The 19,656-nt window shown below is 37.6% G+C and overlaps 1 protein-coding gene across 2 annotated transcripts in view; it reads left to right on the top strand.

Annotated features, from left to right (window-relative positions):
- Nucleotides 1-2,617: 2,617 nt before the first annotated feature.
- The window catches only part of LOC111871248 (integrator complex subunit 10), a 35,315-nt gene continuing 18,276 nt past the window's right edge, over nucleotides 2,618-19,656 (top strand). The window contains exons 1-6 of one of the 2 annotated variants that reach the window (XM_023864219.2): nucleotides 2,618-3,022; nucleotides 7,392-7,459; nucleotides 11,745-11,872; nucleotides 14,166-14,281; nucleotides 17,533-17,614; nucleotides 18,706-18,833. In XM_023864219.2, the coding sequence (XP_023719987.1) occupies nucleotides 2,873-3,022; nucleotides 7,392-7,459; nucleotides 11,745-11,872; nucleotides 14,166-14,281; nucleotides 17,533-17,614; nucleotides 18,706-18,833 (672 nt within the window). In that variant the 5' untranslated portion in view covers nucleotides 2,618-2,872. The remainder of the gene's footprint in view (nucleotides 3,023-7,391; nucleotides 7,460-11,744; nucleotides 11,873-14,165; nucleotides 14,282-17,532; nucleotides 17,615-18,705; nucleotides 18,834-19,656) is intronic. The other variant, XM_033754176.1, reaches the window with a different exon arrangement.

Here is a 19,656-nt window from a genome sequence, read left to right as displayed (position 1 = left end):
TGTGATATCATGTATTTTCATATGCGGTTACCACCATTTTGGAAGAACATTTAATGCCATTTTATGGCAGATAATGGAGGCACCAGGTTCCTGTACAACACTGCTCACCATGTAAAATACTGCATGATATCATAACCCAGAAGTTCACAATCTTTATTCCTCAATAAATCACTGTGTACGCCTTAAGGCCTTGATTACAAATCCTTTGTGTTCCATCTGTTTCAACTGAACCAAAGCTCATTCTAGTCCCTTGCTCACATTTTCTGCAGACTAATGAGAACTGGAGTAAACCATTGTGGGTTTTGCTAAACACCGACTTCTGGGATAAAGACAAGGCCTCAGAATTGGGCCTTATATTGGGTCCCATTGTTCAGCACATACTTTCAGATCCCCCAGAAATAATCCATTTTCTGCGGGCTCATAATTCAGTACCATGAAAGTGAAGAGCAGACTCTCACTCACTTCTGTCTGAAGATATAATATCTCAAAGTAATCAAAAAACAAGCATGTCACAACCTGACATCATCAGCAGAAAAATTAGAATGAAAGTTTCATGGGAAATTGTTTCTCATAGACATTTATATGAGTGTACTGTTTTGTGAAATGGGGTTTCTCTGTGGCAGTAATTCCACAATATAATACTCTTTACAATCAATTCCATATTCTTTTACTGCATCTTCATTTTAATATTTCCTCCAACCTTTGCCAAATTTCTAAAATATTGTCTTTTCACTTGGGTTTTCTGACAAAACTTCTGTATGTATCTCTTGTTTCCTTGTGTCCTGTATGACCTGCTCATCACATCCTACTCGATTTAATCATCCCAACGAGATTAGGTGAACAATACAGATTGTGAAACTGCTCATTATATTATTTTTGTCATATACCATACCTGTCTTTGTGATTTATTTTACAATGTTGTATATGTCTGGACAACCTCTGTGGTCTAGTGGTCAGAGCTCCTGGCTACAGATCCAGAGGTCTCAGGTTCGATTCCCGGCTCTACCAGATTTTCTAATAAGTAGTGGGTCTGGAATGGGGTCGACTCAGCCTCGTGAGGATAACTGAGGAGCCATTTCAAGGAAATACAGGCTCCGGTCTAGAGAACTGAGATTAACAGCCATGGCGATCTGTTGCACTGACCACATGACATCCTCTATTTGCAAAAGTTGGCACTAACTTCGCCGACAAGTGGCGGTCTCTCGGTATGTATAGTTTGCTTGAGTACTACAGGCCATGGAGTTTGTTTGTTTGTTTGTTTGTTTGTTGTTTGTATATGTGTGTTATATGTCGTGTGAAATGCTTGGACGGTTGTCGAATGAAAATGATTCAGAAGAAAGTGTTAATGGTTTAATTGAGGTCCTCTCCTGGTGTGCTTTTAGAGTGATGGAGGAAAATCGCAGAAGGCCTCAGCCAGGATAGCTGATGGTCCAGACAAGGTTTGAACTGCTCACCTCCAATATACAAGCCTGCTGCCACACAAACCAACATGGTACCATACACCCATTATATTGTCTTAAGCAAATATATTATCTGCAGCCTTCTCTTCAAAAATACCACAAAACTATCTTCATATAGTTTCGTGTATTTTAACCCTTCAGTTTTTGGATAAGATCCAGGCAAAATATTCTGAACTCAGTGGTGATAGGTGTGTAATAAGCTTAGTTTGCATGTTTTATCATGAAATGTTGAAATATTGCTACATTATGCTTGTTTTATCATAAGCGTCATTTTCATTTGTTGAAATATTGCTACATGATGCAAGGGTTTACTGACTAACGGTCAGTTCTTGTTTTGCCCTGTATGCTGTTGACATGGAATGAACCCATAAGCCTACTATGACTTCGTTGTGTCCAAACTTATCTCTTGGCCTGTGTGTAATGTATAGACTGTGCGCCCAATAAATGTCTGATGTTTCTATGCTACTGCCAGTGCATTCTTAAACTTCTTGAAGATTATGTTGCAACGTCTTTGGGGGGGGGGGCTGGATTCAATTTCTTTTGTTCATATATCAATACCTACAAATTGGCATCTCAACGTTAAATGTGGCCAACACACGAATTAGTTAGTGTTACATGTTCTGACATCAGATAGTGAGGCTTTCGAACTACTTAAATATTCCAGAGGGTTCTGAGGAGGGCGTATAGAGCTAGTCCCAATCTCCAAAGATTGTGCTCTTTATTAGTACATGTTTCAGTGGCCATTCTGAAGTGTATGATATGTTGCTGTGTTGTTTCATTCCTGGTTCACTCATCGTATGTGAATTAATTTCGGTCCATGAACTTTTCGTTAATTTTAATACGAGCTTCCTCGACAGGTCAATACAATGTAGAAACATGAAAGCATGAGATGTAACACATAAGAATGGCCATGTAAGGCTGAGACTTGTTTTGATAACGAGAACAAGTGAATTTAAATATAAACAGTGTTTAAATAACCACGCAGCCATATGCAAAAATTTCATTAGTAAGAAAGAAAATAAATACCTCAGTAGTGTGAAACCATTCTTTACTACATTGTTTTGGGGGGGGGGGGAAGCAGTTTACACTCTTGCCGACTGAGCTCTGGCCTACATGACGTCATATTTCGTCCACCAATAGGGTTAAGATCGTTACGATAATGGCGGCCCTGCAGTTTGTTGCGATATGATGCATCTACAATTTTTCGTGACCGTGACTAATGAAAGTCTTTGTCTACACTTCATTTAAAGTAGTCTGAAGATCTCAGCATTAGATTTCGCTGGTTCGACCATTTAGTAATCAGCCGTAATCAGTGCGTTGCCTACATTAAACATCGAACCGGTCGAACCTATCGAACTGTGGTAGAAAAGAATGTGGGGAAGGGCGTTTTGCATGCGTATTGTATCTCCGTAATGGGTCCTGTTATAGGAGACAGTAACGGAATTTCAGACGAGGAATATCTCGTTTTACGCGCAAAAGACGCCCTGAAAAGTGATCCATATGCCGCGAAGGCATGGATGATAACAGCTAAAACACTGTTCCCGAATAACTTTGCCGTACAGGTTAGGATTATCAATCCATCAGTTTATTTTTTCCAAGAATCCATATTTTGTGATACAACCTCTGGATATAGAATGTGCTTGTTGAGTGCGCACAATTTTGTGTGAAGTCCACTGTTCGTTTTGACTGCACAGGTTTTCTATGAGTATGAAATAGACCGTGAGTTGTGGATGTAAGCATGGCGAGTTTTGGAGAGTTCTGTATCCTGGGGTATAACGCTTTGTGGTCCGTTGAAAGTCATCCGACATTTCGGAGGAACGTATCGCCTCAATCTCCGAGGTCGAGAAGCAGTGCTTGCCATCAGATTTCACGCCGGTTTCTTGGCTAATTTTTTCTTTGACCCAGAAGATGGTTGCCACATGTTTCTGGGGAACGTCGGTCGACTGTCAACAGAGTACATGGCGTTATATCCCAGAAGACAGAATTCTTCATAGCCACAACAGTGGAATATCAAATCTTACATTATCAGTTTTGAAAGATTTTATGATGTATATGAATTTGAAACGGTGGATGGCAGTGGAACATGAAATCTTACATTATCAATTTTGAAATATTTTATGATGTATATGATTTTGGACTGACAGATGTGTTATTCTTGTTGTGTACTATGTTGCTTTTCAGAATTTTGCTATTATTCAGTTCAAAATTGACCCATACTTGGTTTCAGTTTATTTTTGGACAGCCAGGAAAGGAGCAGTGTAACCTAGCATTTAATGCAATTGTGGCATCTTAGAGTGAATGTATCAATTCCAACTGAGTGATATTTGATGTTAATGTGTAAAAGGTATCTTTAAGTATTCCTACATTTAGAGTCTGTGAAGGATTAGCTGCAGTCTTGCAATGCTACATACTGCAGTTGCTAGTTTATATAAATTCAATTGCAGCCAGTTTTGAAAATAGTAAAATATATTCAGATGGCTTTTTAATTTTAATATCTTTTTGTCCTGTTGATGTCTTCTCCTGGTTTATAATTTGAGGCAAGTGTAGCTTTTATGTTCTAAGTACACAACCAATAAGGGCCTAAATTGTGCTGAATGATGAACCACTTGAACAGATATGTACATTGAAATACCTGGGGTATAATATAGGCATTGACCATCTTCATGATTTTATCATGGAATTAAGTAATTATTAAACTATAGTATGTGTGGCACAGTGAAGAGAATGATAGGTGGCAGAGCAAGAACGGATTCTCTTCAAATTTTATAAAGTAATGGCCATATCTGCTTTGCTATACAGATCAGAGTGCTGGATCCTAACTAAACAACAGGAGGTCTGAATTGAGATGGCTTAAATTAAGTTCTTAACACTTTGTGGACCGGCATTTTAAATATTTAAATCACCCTGCAGACCGGCATTTTTATACCTACTACCCTAACTTGTGCACTCTTCACTTCAAAAATTAATATAAAATCTCCTAATTAATTTTATGAACTAAAATTTTTTGAGAACACTTACCAATGCTTCTAGAAGTGCTTGAGGGTGTGAAATTTCTCGAAACATTCCCCTCTGTGAAGTGGCATTACACAAAACTTGCAAATGTAGGCAGTCCTTCTCCTTTTCTTGTGAATTGTGCAAACATGGCATTGCCTAGAAGGCTGCTTCCCCTTGAAATGTTCACTCTTCACAATTTTCGTGAGGGTATGTTTCTGCATATCACCCGAGAGTTGCCCAGGGGTGTCAAAATGAGGCCTGCGTTAGGTGGGAGTAGATGGCCCCGGTCGTACTAAGACTGTGTCTGCCACCGTGTGGTCTGTAGCCCAGGCTTTTGCCACATTCAACAGAAATGCCTTGTATTTCAATTTAAAATGAGGGTTTAGATTTTTGAAAACCAAAAATGAATTGAAAATGGCACAATTTATAAGCCACAAGGCAACTTTCTTTGTCCACTTTGCTGTTTTCTGAGGAAGAGAATAATAGGCCAAGTACTGATTGGCTCTATCACCTCCCTTCATGAACATATTATACTCCGAAATACAAACAGGCTTCTTTACCTGTCCATGTCTCCTTTGAACATCAACCATGCTCGAATTGTGAATTGTGGAAATCATATTCACAACATGAGTATCCCTCCAGGACTGAAGAAGAATATCCCCCTTCCTCCTGAATGTGGTTTCACCACGTTTCAGGTATTTACATTCCTCTTTCAGATCTGGAGGCAGGCCTCTGTTCACCCTAATTGTTCCACAAACACGTACTTTTCTTGAAAATGGGTGTTCTGCAGTTGCCACACTGTTATAATAATTGTCTTGATAGACATGGTAATTTTGATCAAGATAGGGTTCCAAAACAGAAAGAATAGTTTCTTGTAATTTCTTTCCTTCACGAGAATAAATTTCTAATATAGCCTGAAGTGCCTTCAGTAACTACACGAACAAGTAGGCCATACTTTGTAAGTTTCCCAGGATTATATGTTCACATACAAAGCCTTCCCCTCCAAGGAATCACAGATTCGTCCAAAGACAGTTGTTGGTTTGGCTTATAAACTGTCTGAAATTTCTGAACGAAAAAGTTCAGTAAGGGCTGAATTTTGAAAAGCCTGCATGTTGATTGTGGTTGCAGTTCATTATCATTGAAATGCAAACACCACCAAATTTGCTCAAATCTCTTACGGCTCATTAGTTTGCTGAAAATTGGAATTTCTAAATATGGATCTGTTGACCAATACTCTTTCAGATTATCCCTCCTTGTATGGCCCATTAGAAAGATAATTGCCAAAAAATTTTCTCATTTCTGCTGAAGTGACATCCACCCACTTCAACGCCTTATAACTTCTGTTATAATATCCACGGTGTTGGAGATAGTATCTGTTAGTTTCCTGACATAGCATGTCAAAGAAACTATCTCCAAAAAACAGTTCCGCTACTTCAGACACTTGCATTGGGTCCGATGGAATTTGCTTCACCCCTGGATTTCAGTAAACTGCCCCAAAGCAAGCTTTTTGTCTACTTTCCCCATGTGGCTGTCCCCGCAGTGTTGCTACCTGCACATTCGTCAGAGCTACGGTCACTTTCACTTTCACTGTCTGTGGTCACAATTTTTTGTTCGCCCCTGCCACACTCACTATCAGATTGTGAGTCACTATCACTAGCAGACTCACAAGGGACATCAGATAGCTCATCGGAGAAGAAGTCAGATATTTCTTGTTCTCCAAGAAATTGCTTGGGTGTCAACCGCTTTGGTCTTTGATCCATATTGAACTACTGACTGACAGCTTGCTACGTAAAGCTTGAAGAAATAAAGGCATTTATTTTCCTTTGCAGGGCCATAGAGTTACAGCGAGGTCTAGTAACTGATTGGTCAGCAGACATTCCAGAGCCTTATAACGCAGCTGCAAGCAGCTACGTGCTAGCTAGGTGGAGCCAGAGAGATGTATAGTGTGTTGCAACTTATCATGTTTTAAAAACCTGTTAACACGCGAACGGTCCACCGTGTTTAAAAGTGAAAAACCTTTTAAAGGTTGCACGGTCCGCAAAGTGTTAAGGTCTGTTGCAGGTTGTAGGTAGTAGTGGTGGTAATGGTTATGTACTGCAACTTCGTTGTTAGCCTGCAGGTTTCCTCACATTCCCCAAAGCAGCCTATGACAATTACTTAATGGAGTTTTATTATTTTGTTTCTGCAATTTCAGCATCTGGTTTCTTTGAAATATTCTTACTAGGGCTAATAGGCCATGGATGTATGGTAGATGAACTGACATTTCCCCTATACATGCTAGATGATTGTGAAATATCATAAAAAAGGGAAAATGCCATTACTCAGAATTTGTCTTTTTTTCCTCAGTTGTGAGTTATTTTGTGATGTTTGCATGTAAGCAATGTTGAACAGCGCTTTTGAAGCCATCAGAAAGAGAACTTGCAGACATTGAAAAGTTGGGTTAGAAACACTTCACAGTAATTTGTGAAATTAAGTTTACATAATATATGATTTGAGGTTTGGACATACATTGTTATGAAGAGTTCCATCCTCTGGGTTATAGAAATGTGATACAGAATCAAAACATGTTTGCTCTTTAATTTGTTCATGGAAGTTCTTGTAGGTGACATGTGATTGATGAGTGAAAGATTTCAGTTACATACACAGTGTTTAAAAAATTGGTGAGAGGCATTAGTGGGTGTAGTCAGAAGTTAAAGGCTATGTGGAACTATTTTCCACAAGATAGAACTCTTTTTCAGTTTACAGTATTTGTGAGTAAAGTTTTATTTAAAACAGTATTAATGTATGAAGTAAATTTCAGAAACTTCAGTTTTTAGTAGGTATTTAAATAAGTATTTTTATTGTCAGACTTTTTAGATTATTTGCAAATGAGTTAGTATATATTACAGCTTTCAGACATAGATTGATGTGACACTGGTTCATAATATTTTATTTCAGTTTGAAGCGTACCACATTGAGAAAGCAGCCAAAAATGTGAAAGAAGCTGCAAAATGCTTCAGTGCAATGTGAGTATTATCACTTTACACGTACATTTACATTTATTTATCATTTCATGGATCCAATCATCTCCCCATAGGGCTGGCTATAAAACATGTCACATATTACAAATTCACGATGACTACACAGCATTCGTCCTTGGTCCAATAAAATATAAAATCAAGCCTGAGACAGAATAGATCAAGTTGTCAGGACAACACACATAAGTCATGGAAAAACCACAATCAGATTCACACCTTGCCATTCCACACATGCTGGCAAGCCATATCATCCAAACAGTTACATTATGAAATATTAAAATTCATAACAAAAAACAGACATCATACATACTACTACACTTACAACAAGCAAGTCTCAACAATGTATAATTGACACACACAGTCCATTTATTAACTCTTAACTTTTGAGTCACTTACATGCTTGACATATTCATCAATAGAGTAAAATGCGTTACTTTGCAAATATTGTAAAACAAACCTAAATTGCTGTTTATCATTTTTTAAAATTGTGATATTTGACTGCAGATTATTAAATAGCTTGACACCTGAATAATACACCCCTCTCTGATAGGATGATGAATGTGTTGAAGGTATATGAAGGTGGTCATTCCTTCTGATACCAATGACATACGAGGGGGGACCCAAAAATAACCAGAAACGACCTGTTGCGCGCGCATGCTTTGTAGTTACGAGTTGTGCTGCTAGGTGGTGTTAGCTGGGGGTCTCCCGCGACTGTTAGTGAGCTGGCGTCAGTCTGAGTTAAGTGGTTTGTCTGTGGTGCTCTGTTGTGTGCGTGCCTGTTTCAACCCTTTGGCGATTAGTGAGAAGGCCAACCAGAAGGAACAAAGAGTGTGCGTGAAATTGATGAAGATCGTCAAAAGACCATTGACCAACTTTCTGAGGAAACGAACATCTCGTGGAGCACGGTCCAGCGAATTTTAACCGAAGGTTTCCACATGAGATGGGTGTCTGCAAAATTTGTTCCTCGCTTGCTCGGAGATGACCAAAGAGGAAANCTAGCAGCACAACTTGTAACTACAAAGCATGCGCGCGCAACAGGTTGTTTCCGGTTATTTTTGGGTCCCCCTTCGTATACAGAGTTATTGGTTTGAAACTTATCCAAATTATTAGCAACAAATACTATCAATGAGAGCAAATATACACATGGGATTGATAGTATGTCAAGCTTTTTAAATAGATCTCTACATGTATGAGTTGGGCCCACTGCCATCATTATTCTTATTATTTTCTTTTGTATAACAAAGACCTTATGAATGTCTGATGTGTTTCCCCAATATATTATTCCATATTTCACCAATGAATGATGATAATATACAGCTTTAAGACTATTTATATTTAATATATAGGATAATTTATGCATTAGAAAACCAACTGTGCTCAACTTGTGAAGCAAAAAATCAATATGTCCCTTACAAGTCAGATGATTGTCCAGCTGCAAACCGAGAAATTTTATTGTTTCTACTTCTTTCAGCTTTTTTGTTAAAAACCAATGTACATAGAAGGTAGCTTGTAGCTGCTGTGGGGTGAATTTTATCATTTTTGTTTTATCCAGATTTAACACTAATTGGCTATTTTGAAACCACGAAAACATATGATTGAAAACAACATCCAGTTTTGTTTTTAAATTATAGTAGTCTTTTCATTCATTCATTTTTATTGGTTCCAGAAATCCACATTTTGCAATACAGCCTCCAGATATAGAACAAGTCAACTTATTTGTATAAAAGTCAGTAGTACTATAATTTAATATTTAACTACATACACAAATTGTGTACATGTCCAACATACCATATAAAACTATATTAAAAATTTAAGACAACATAAGTTGGTGTCTCCACCTTATCGTGGTGAGGGTGTTTGAGTATGCCAAGGACCCTGAGAGCTATACCAGCGGTAGCGTAGCTACTGGCAGGGCCTCCCTTGCTGGACAGGTCAAAGGGTAGGCATCAGACGAAGAGAGACACCGAAAACTGATGCCGGAAGCAGCGTCATCAGCGGCGACTTGAAGCACAGAGAAAATGATGCTCGAGATGGTTCAAGTTCGTATAGCAACAGGCGTGACCAGAGTGGTTTGAACGGCTGTTGTACTGCGATGTGGAAAGCAAATGGAAAAACTACCACATTATCACTTTTCCTGGATAGTCTCTTTCCAAAAACAGAAGATCGCATTAAGTGGAGAAACTGTTTTGGAAGAGGCTGTGGACCTGTCATCTGACAGATTACTGATGAATGAATGAAGTTCCCCAACAGAGTAAGCAATTCAATCCATTTCACATCAGTCAATCAATCAACCAATCCATTCTTCCTTCCTCGTCAAATCACTGTCATAGGAAAACATTCCATACATATTAAACATACAATAGTTCAATTTCTATAATTAAAAATAAATACCCCCTTTTCACAAACATACCATCTTTAATTTAACATAATGTAACGTGTCTGGAATCCAGAAGTGTCACTTCTATAGAAACGCTACGATAGACCGTTGCATAGGAAACAACAATTGCTCCATTGTAGTTCTAACAGGAGTCTCCATGGTTATAACAAAGGGTTCGTTGCATAACAGCGGCCGAGGTTATAAAAGTCCAGTTTCGACGAGAAGTCTTCAGTCTCGGAATAGCCGTCTAAGGGATGCGTCCTGGAACAACCGCCAGAGAGGAGATAGTCCAGCATCGCCGAGTTGTTGTAAGCAGTGATTGTAACACTGCAAGTGCAGATGATTGTAAAGTGTGTGTAAACGAGTGAAAGAAATAAATCCGCTATATCAGACAACGGCGTGAACTTATTTGTAGCGTGACACACCAGACACGCTACGTTGGTGTCAGAAGTGGGATACGAACTTACACACGTGACCGACGAGATTCGATCTCAAGACACGCTACAATATATTCCTCTACAGAATGAAACGTATGTTGTACCAGATATGACCTCATTACTTTTTTAAACTGTCTCATTTTTTCTATCTCCCTGATTTTATTTGGTATTTTATTCCCATATCCAGTACTCCTTTCTTATAGGCATTTGTTCTGCAAGACTGAGCATGGAGATTTAACTTCTGGCGTGTATTGTGATTATGAACTACGTTATTTTGTTCTAACTTTTCTAAATGTAGTTTAACATGACATACTATAATATTATATTTAAGCATCCTGTTGCACTCTGTACGATAAATGATATGAACTCCGTCCCAAGTGCAAACAATATGTTCTATGTCCTTGATCTTGCTCTCCTCTACACTACATGTTTTGGCCTCAAACGGCCATCATCAGGTGTATACACTCACGTTGCTGTTACACTGCACTTAGTTTAAAATTTAACATTTAAAAACACGTTCCTTTCGTTGTTATTATCAACATCTACTTCGTTGATATCTGCCTGGCTTATAGATTATTTTTGTTACACGCGTTAGCATTTATAAAATCTTTAGTTCTAATTTTAAAATCCTTTAAAATTTTTCTCTAAATTTTAAATTTTAGAGATCTGGCACTACCAGATTTTCTGAGAAATAGTGGGTCTGGAATGGCATCAACTCAGCCTTGTGAGGATAATTGAGGAGCTCTTTAAAGGAAGTAGCAGCTCCTGTCTAGAAAACCGAGATTAACGTCCGTGGGGAACCATTGCGCTGACCATGTGACATTCTTTGTCCACAAAAGTTGGAACTAACTTCTCCGTGAAGCGGCGATTGCTCGGTCGGTATAGTTTGCTTGCAGACTACAGGACATGGAGTTTTTTTTTTTTCTTGTTTCATATCTTTGCTGGCTGCCAACTGTTATGCAGCTAACGCATTTTACCAGCTGAACTCCCCACTACAGCTCTCCATGGCCACTACCCCTAGTCATTGACTAACTCTAGCCATGTTTGATCACCAGTGGCTAGTACTTACTGCTTGCAGATTTGCTATGACACACTGGTTTGTCTGGCTGGCCTCCCTATATAGAGCCAGCATGGGCCACACAGAAAACACCGTCTCCATAGTTTCCGCATTGTGTATATTCAAGAATTTCTCCATTTCACATGTGTGTCCATTGCTGCAGGAATGTGGTTATTTGTGAATCACTGTTTGTCACCAGATTTTCAGTGGCTCTGTGGCCCACCCAGACTCTTCTCCAGGGGAAATTATTGTTAAGGTTAATGATGCATGGATCTGTGTCTTCACTCCCTGTCAAATGCTTTTATGACATAATGGTTGTATACAAAGATCATTTTAAATTTGTGTTCCAATTTTGGGCCTTAATTAAATAAAATATCACTGTCCTATTTCTGATTGTTGTAGATTCCAAAAATTCCAGGATGAAGGAGAGATGTGGCAAGAAGTGCAGGCTTTGACAACATCTCTTAGATCAGATACAGAAGAACCTGATGCTGTTTTTCTGAGAGACATGTTTTCTCATATTCCTTTGGGTGAGTGATTATGTGTTAGCTACCTCCCAGATGGCCACATTTGCTAGGCAGTTCTCTCTTGGGACCAGAAGTGGCTGCTTATATATTGAGAGATTTTTTTTTTTTGTTTGTAGCTAATTGATTTGTATTATTAATACACTTGTAACAGAATCTGATGATTCCTCACCGCTAATGCAGATTCCTCACTGCTAATGCAGGAACCTGCCATTTTACACGATCGTTATCCACTTGACAACTGCATAAATATTTCTGTAACATTAATTTTCAAATCTCAGTATCCTATCTTTATGTTGGTTTTCAGTTGAACATTTTCAAGAGGTTTTCTCACCAATATTCTATTTCTTATTTTCCATATCAAGCCTATTTATTCAATGGAGGGACTTTTGTGAACAGAATTGTGAACCATTTCCATAATATAATTTCTTGACTGAATGAATATCGTCACTCAAGAAAGAGTATTTAATATCTGGTGGTCAGTCTGTCTGTTGCTTTCAGTGCAAATGTGGTAGGATTATTACAAAGGATAAGTGAGGAGGAGTTGTGGGCTGTCTTAAGGTATTAGCTTGTTATTTTTTTATATAGTTTGAGAAAATCCTGAAAATGTGCATGAAGATGGCCAGTCCATAGGTGGGATCTGAATTAGGTACATCTTGAATATGAGTCAGCTATCTTCCTGCTTTGCTTGTACAGTCAAACCTTTATATATTGTCATGTGTCAATGACCTGACACAGGGTTTGGATTGATAGTTGGATTTATTGTAGCACTGTTGCTAATTCACATACTTGACTTCCATCTGCAATACACACTAAGTCTTGTTTTTGCTAGCCAGTGCTGGCCTACAGCTCCCTTGCTGAGCTACACACTTCACAGTTCACTACAGCACACTGTATCTTCTCACTTAGCTATGGCTTCATGTTATCATTGCTTGGTGGCAGCTCTCCCCAACATGGAGATTCATGCTCGTTGAGCATTTACCACACAGTGGACAATGCAAACTTGTCACAGTATATTGAGTTGCCATATTTGAGCCTCGTCCATGATATGTAAGCAGTGTCCGTCTTTTAGTGCACTCAATTTTACTTGTTACTTCACAACATGTTTCGGCACTACAGTGCCATCATCAGGTGGTAACAACACCCGCAACCAAACAGGGAACACGCAACACGAGACATGATATACCCTGAGAATAAGAGGAACGACTCCCATATTGGTGAAACTATGCGTGGTGTTAGAATTGGGACAGATAAGATAAATAATCTTAACAAGTTTTTAGTATATATATTTATTATAATTGACGAACATTTTTAAATACTTTTTAAATTTTACAATGACGTAATGGCAGGCAATGAAATAGATTGACGTAAATAGAGCACCTGATGATGGCACTGTAGTACCGAAACATGTTTTGAAGTAACAAGTAAAATTGAGTGCACTAAAAGACGGACATTGCTTACATATCATGGACGAAGATCAGTGCAACAGGACGCTAAAATACAACATATTTGAGCCTGTGTAACAAAAACTATTCATTGTGGATTACCAGGTTTTCATGTCCTTGCTGGGAAGTACCTTAGAGCAAGCCATGACTTATACTACAGCTAACTTAATTTTCGTTTTTTAAAAGATATTGCTATAATATAGGATGAAAAACAAAAATTAATCACTTGTAATAGAAAATTGTTTGTGTTTAAACTAAAACGGTTACAAGTCAGGTACAAATGATGGTAATGTTGTCTCAGTGCTCAGTTACAGTCTGAATTAAACAGACTTATGAATAGAAAATTATAATTAATTTGTTTCAAACAGGCAGGCAGTGTCATCATGAGGTATAAGAGTAAATTTCTAGTCAGTTTAACAGAAGTGTTACCTAACATATTACAAGTTTTACTGTTGTTGTCACTTCTTTCCATATTTTTATACTAAGCTATCAGAGGTTTACTCTATCCTGTGCTTTACTTTCATTTACAGTTCAGTAGTGTCAGTTTTAATTTACTTCTTATTGAGAGAACAGGGTAATATTAGTATTACAGCTAATGATTTATCTTGTAGTACATTGAATTGACATTGTAAAAAGAGATTATGATTGTCATAATTTTTATTCAGTGATGCATGTGATTTTATAATAATCATAACTGCTTCATTTATTCTGGGAAATATTTATAGAAATTTTAAATTATAGCAACTTTGGTATCTGTTGCAGCTCTCATATGAAATAATGCCTGTAACTGGATAGAATTTGCTTGAAAAAATTTTCAAGATTTGTAAAATTGACTTAACCTCTGACTGTTATAGATGTGCAACACCAACTTCTTCTTATGACAGCAGAGCACAGTGAAGACACAATGGAACATTGCCGTTTGCTTCTTCTTCTGCTCCGAAGGTTTCCACAGACTGTTGCTCAACATGGGGTGAGTCCAGTAATGTGGGAATAGTTTTATATTGTCACAGAATATGTCATGAAAAATCATAAGGGATGAAGTTGCAAGAAATGTGTTATGCTATTTTTTAGAAGTGCCAGAATATTCTGTAGAGGAATGGATGCCTGCAATAGCAATGGTATCTTTCAGCTATACAGATATTAAATATTCTTAGTCAAGACCAATAAAATAACATTTGACAAACTTGCTGTTAGGAAGTACAATTAAAATGCTTTGTCATAGGCTAAGAGCATACTGATACATCAATAAAACTAAGCAACATATTTGAATGAAATTTTGTAATTTATTGGCTGTGTAGATATAAGCAGTGTATGGATGTAATGGATATATATCACCATACATCTAAAATTCTCATGGTGGCACCTAGGATTTACTTCATATAGCATTACTAGTTCACGTCTTGTCAGAGATGATTATAAAGTTATTTATTACATTCTTTATCCTAATATCTCTGTCTTCTTCTTACCTTTCTCCATCCAATCCCAAAGTCATTCATTTGACCATCCTATCATCATTCCTCTCCATATTTCTTTCTCTCTCTTTTTCACACCAATTCCACTATCCTGTTTGTGCACTTATCAACTTTTCACCTTTCTTCTTCATTCCTTTCCAATATTTTTTTATGTTCATCATGTCATCATTCCTCTTGCCATATCCTCATCATGGCAGAAGGTAGGTAACATTTTCCCCATTTCCTAGCAATGGCATGTTGAGTTTTTGCCCAAATATGAAAGCAAGTGGCTATTATTCATGTGTAAATATTTCAGTTGTCATTTTGTTTATGATTATTAATAAATTGTTAATAAGCGTAACACAGACTGATGATGACTGGAAGGTCAAGACATGTTATAAGAAAATATTTTGTATAAAACTGCAAATATGTGTTGTTCAGGTGAAATTCTATACATATTGCTTCCAAATGCACAAGATGACACAAGGATACAATAAGGCATATAATGGCTGAGATAAGAGCATGTACAAATACATGAATTTGGAGCAGAACCTAGTACTATATAATGTTAACATAAATTTTAACAAAATGTTCCTGAGAGAAAACATAATATCAGAACATGCCAAGTAATTATAAAAACACACAAGAATAACATAGTAGTATGTGAAAATAAAACAAACATTAATATATACAAATACAATAAATAAGCAAGAAAGTTTACCAAGGATGCATATACAATCCCAAGTAATGGAAATATAAATGAAATAACAGCATCTAATGCATACTAAAAATTCAACTCAGAAAAGAAAAAGATGCACCAAAAACACAACCAAGAGCTTAACAAACTTCAAGAATAAAAAAATTAAAACAAAACAAGACCAAAACAACCAACATGAATTCCACTCCAGAATATGAAACCTTACAAATGTACAACAGTTGTATCTTCTGGGATACAACACCATGTAGTTCATTGAAAGTCAACTGATGTTTTGAAGGAACATATCACCTCCATCTTCAGGGTTGAAGAATAAGCCAAGAAAGCAGCTGTGCTTGCCACCTGCTTTCATGCTGGTTTCCTGCTTGACTTATTCACTGACCCAGAAGATGGAGGTGACAGGTTCCTCCATAACGCTGGTTGACTTTCAGCAGACTACACAGTGTTATGTTCCCGAAGATAGATATCTTCATCACCACTGCTGTGGGAACCTCAAATCTTACATACAGTTCACCTCAGACGAAGGCAGACTGTTAGATAAGGGACTACAATACAACCTTCATTTCAAACAGAAAAATTGAATTCAGGCACTTAAACTGAAATTGCTATAAGCTCCTACACAAAAGAGACAGGTGCACTGTCAAGAAATATAAAAGAAATTCCTGAAAAGTATATACGCAACACAAAGACAACAAGACTTAAATGGAAAGCAGTGAATAGTGATTGACATCAGAAATGAAATGCTGTAACAGAAATTAACAGTAACTCAAGTGATCCAAGGGAGAACAGTAGTTGCAGTGCACTATCACAAATATAAAAAGACAGTAAGTAATATATTATGAAATTAATTCACACAAATTACCCAGAATTCATCTAATCCATATAAGGATATGTGGAACAAACCATTAAACAGTGAACCAACCATGTACTGTCAAATCAGATATGAATATTAAAATATGAATCCCGAATCTTCAAACATACATGCTGCAGCAGAAATAAACAATGAATAACAGTATGACTCACAGTTAGCTGGGGCAATTCCTGTTATACCACTTAGCAAGTTGCCTGTCCAGATAATAGAACAGAATATCCAGCTACAGTACACATGTAATGTAAATAGTACAGTTAATCTTATTACAGACCAGCAATACATAACATTAATTAGATGCCAGAGTGTGCTCCTTCCACATATCAAGCATGAACACAAACATACCTATGCATCAAGTCAGAAATGTAATACAAACCAAAGATTTGTTTCCTACCTGCCGCCTGCTGGTTTTTTGCTTGGCATATTATTCAACACTGAAGATGAAGGCGACATGTTCTCTGTCATTTTTGTTGACTTTAAATGTATTACACAGCATTATATCCCAGAATACAGAATTCTGGATGTTATCTGTTGTCTGGTTGTTTGGTATTCACAATGCTTTGAATCTGGGATGTTATGCTGCACTCAGGCTTTTAATTTTCTGGATCCCTGAGATATTTAGTAAGCTGGTTATCAGATTAATTAAAAAAAACTGCCAGTTTATGGCTGCTGTCACGTGAAAGTAAAGTGAATTGAAAAGCAAATGACAGTAATTGGGATCAGTAGGGCTGTGCCATAGCTCAAGTGGTTAGTTGCTGGCTTCCCACCGTGATGGCCCGGGTTTGATCCCGGGTCTGATCAAGTGGGATTTGTGGTGGACAAAGTGGCGCTGGGGCATGTTTTCTCCAAGTACTATGGTTTCCCCTGCCAATCTTCATTCCACCAATTGCTCCACACTCACCCTTGCCTATCATCTGGGACTGGTACAATAGGCCAGAAGTGGCTGCAGTGCAAGGGACTTAGTCCCACCCCACTAGCAATAAAAAAAAATGGGGATCAGTCATCTGGAGATGAAAATAATCTGTTCCCATGTTGTTATATGTCAAATAAACCTCAGCAAGTGAACAGTCGCCAACAGATTTTGTTATATTAAATTATTCACAGGTTCAAGTAATGTGAGAGTGATTACTCTAATTCTGATATCCTTACTGATTGTTGCAAATAATTTTAATAACATATTGTTGCAGCCGAGACTTGTAGATACCTTGATGACAGCAGAGAAACATAGCCATTATCAAAATTCTGTGAACTGCTTCCGCAAACTACTTGGTAAGTTATGGAAGTTCTTTTCCAGTTCATGTTCATGTAGAATTTCATAAACAGATTGACAAATGATGGGAGTTCAGTGTTTTATATCAGTTACATTTCTAATATGGAGTTAGTATCATAATTTTGCAATTCTTTAGGCCATTGATTCCCATCCTGTATTTCTACCAGACTTCGTGAGAGGTTCCAAAGTATTCTGTAGATTGATTCTCTAATGCTGGATTGGTTACAACCTCTCTTAATTACAGTCAATATAGTGATATCACTGATTTACACACTTTACAGTTCACAGTTACGTACGTACTAGGATTCTCTGTCTTCACTAGTTGTCTCCTGGCAGTGGATCTCAACACTGAAAGTAGCACTTTAAAACCCTATGAAGTCCTCTGGCCATTTCTTCTTCATTCATTCTGGAACTCAACTGCACTCTCCTGAACTCAAAATTGAACTTCCCATGGTTGTCTCCTACCAAGAACTCACTTGAACAGAGCTGCACTTAAACTGAAAAGTATTATATCTGTAATTGTCATTATGTAGCCTCTGCACTGACCATGCACGGAAAACACAGTCCTGTTGCTGCATAAGGAAGACCACAAAAGGAATGAGTCATATGATAGCTACTTCGCCAGTCCACTGTTGTGCTGATGGTTGCCCAACAATAAGCTATAAATGTTTGTCCTGTTGTTAAATGGGTTTAAGTGAGAAGGAGTTTTATCGTGTCATTGCCTAGCTATACATGTTACAATATGTTTCGTTAAGCATTTTTCTATGTTAAAATAGCAAACATGGAGGTGATATGTAATTTTGAGGTTATGTTTAGTTGTGGAAATTGCCGACAACTATAGATCACTACACAAGATAATTATTTCCAGGAAATCATAATTCTTGTCCTCCTGTTCCAGATTGTAACACCTAAAGGATAGTAGGTGGTATACATGTATGTTTTTGCTAGGAATTTAAAATGCCCATATTACAGTGTGTAAAGAAAATATCTGGTGTTACTTTTCCATTATTGTGCAAGTGGAATTTTTCTCAAGTACTGGTATGTGTGCTCCCATTCACACCAACTTTACCTTCTTATTTTATTGTTTTAGTGTGTGATCTCCTACCACTTCTGGGGTCAAATTCAGTTGAACTTCCAGCAAAGCAACTATTCCGATTGTTACACAAGTCAATAGAATTTTACTTGTGTTACCTCATGTCACCCAGCAAGGCAATACAGGTATGCAATTAATGAGGGAGATTTGGATGAGTTATCCATACTCCTTTTCTTGAGGATACAGATAAGAATAAAGTAATACCTACCCATGTTATATTGACTTGAAAACAAATTATAGATGAATTCAACTTGACATATTCAGTGTCAAACAGCAGATCATTGATGTAGGTATTATTTTTTTTATTGCTAGTGGGGTGGGACTAAGTCCCTTGTACTGCGGCCACTTCTGGCCTATTGTACCAGCCCCAGATGATAGGTGAGGGTGATTGTGGAGCAATTGGTGGAATGATGATTGGCAGGGGAAACCGAAGTACTTGGAGAAAACCTGCCCCAGCACCACTTTGTCCACCACAAATCCCACTTGATCAGACCCGGGCCACCACGGTGGGAAGCCAGTGATTAACCACTTGAGTTACGGCGCGATGATCAGTAGGTAAGTCTGGTTTCCAGTGTGACTTGGCATGCAGTTATTTTTATTTTTAAGGGTTTCTGTATTTTTTATTCTTGAGTTTTTTTTAATTTCTTTGTTAGAAACAATGTTTAAAGGATGGTTAAGTCCAAAATTAATTTTTCTGTTCTGACACTAAGTCAATGAATTTTTGTAAATTAAATACTACTACATAATTTAGTTTGTATAAATTGGGGAGTGGCCAGGGCCTGAAGCTAGTGACAAGTTCAAGAAAATGTGGATCTACACAACCACTCCCCCATACTTCTTCTTGGGATATTGTTTATTTAGTTAAGCACTGGGACAACTTCTTTTTAATAAACTGGTGAGACACTGGGAAGTTGAAATTATCATGTTCTACAGTGGTGACTGCTTTGG

This window comes from Cryptotermes secundus, unplaced genomic scaffold (assembly GCF_002891405.2).
Source record: "Cryptotermes secundus unplaced genomic scaffold, Csec_1.0 scaffold699, whole genome shotgun sequence".
NCBI classification, from domain to species: domain Eukaryota; kingdom Metazoa; phylum Arthropoda; class Insecta; order Blattodea; family Kalotermitidae; genus Cryptotermes; species Cryptotermes secundus.
Note: the sequence above shows the minus strand (reverse complement) of the source record. Positions and strands in the feature narration are given on the sequence as shown.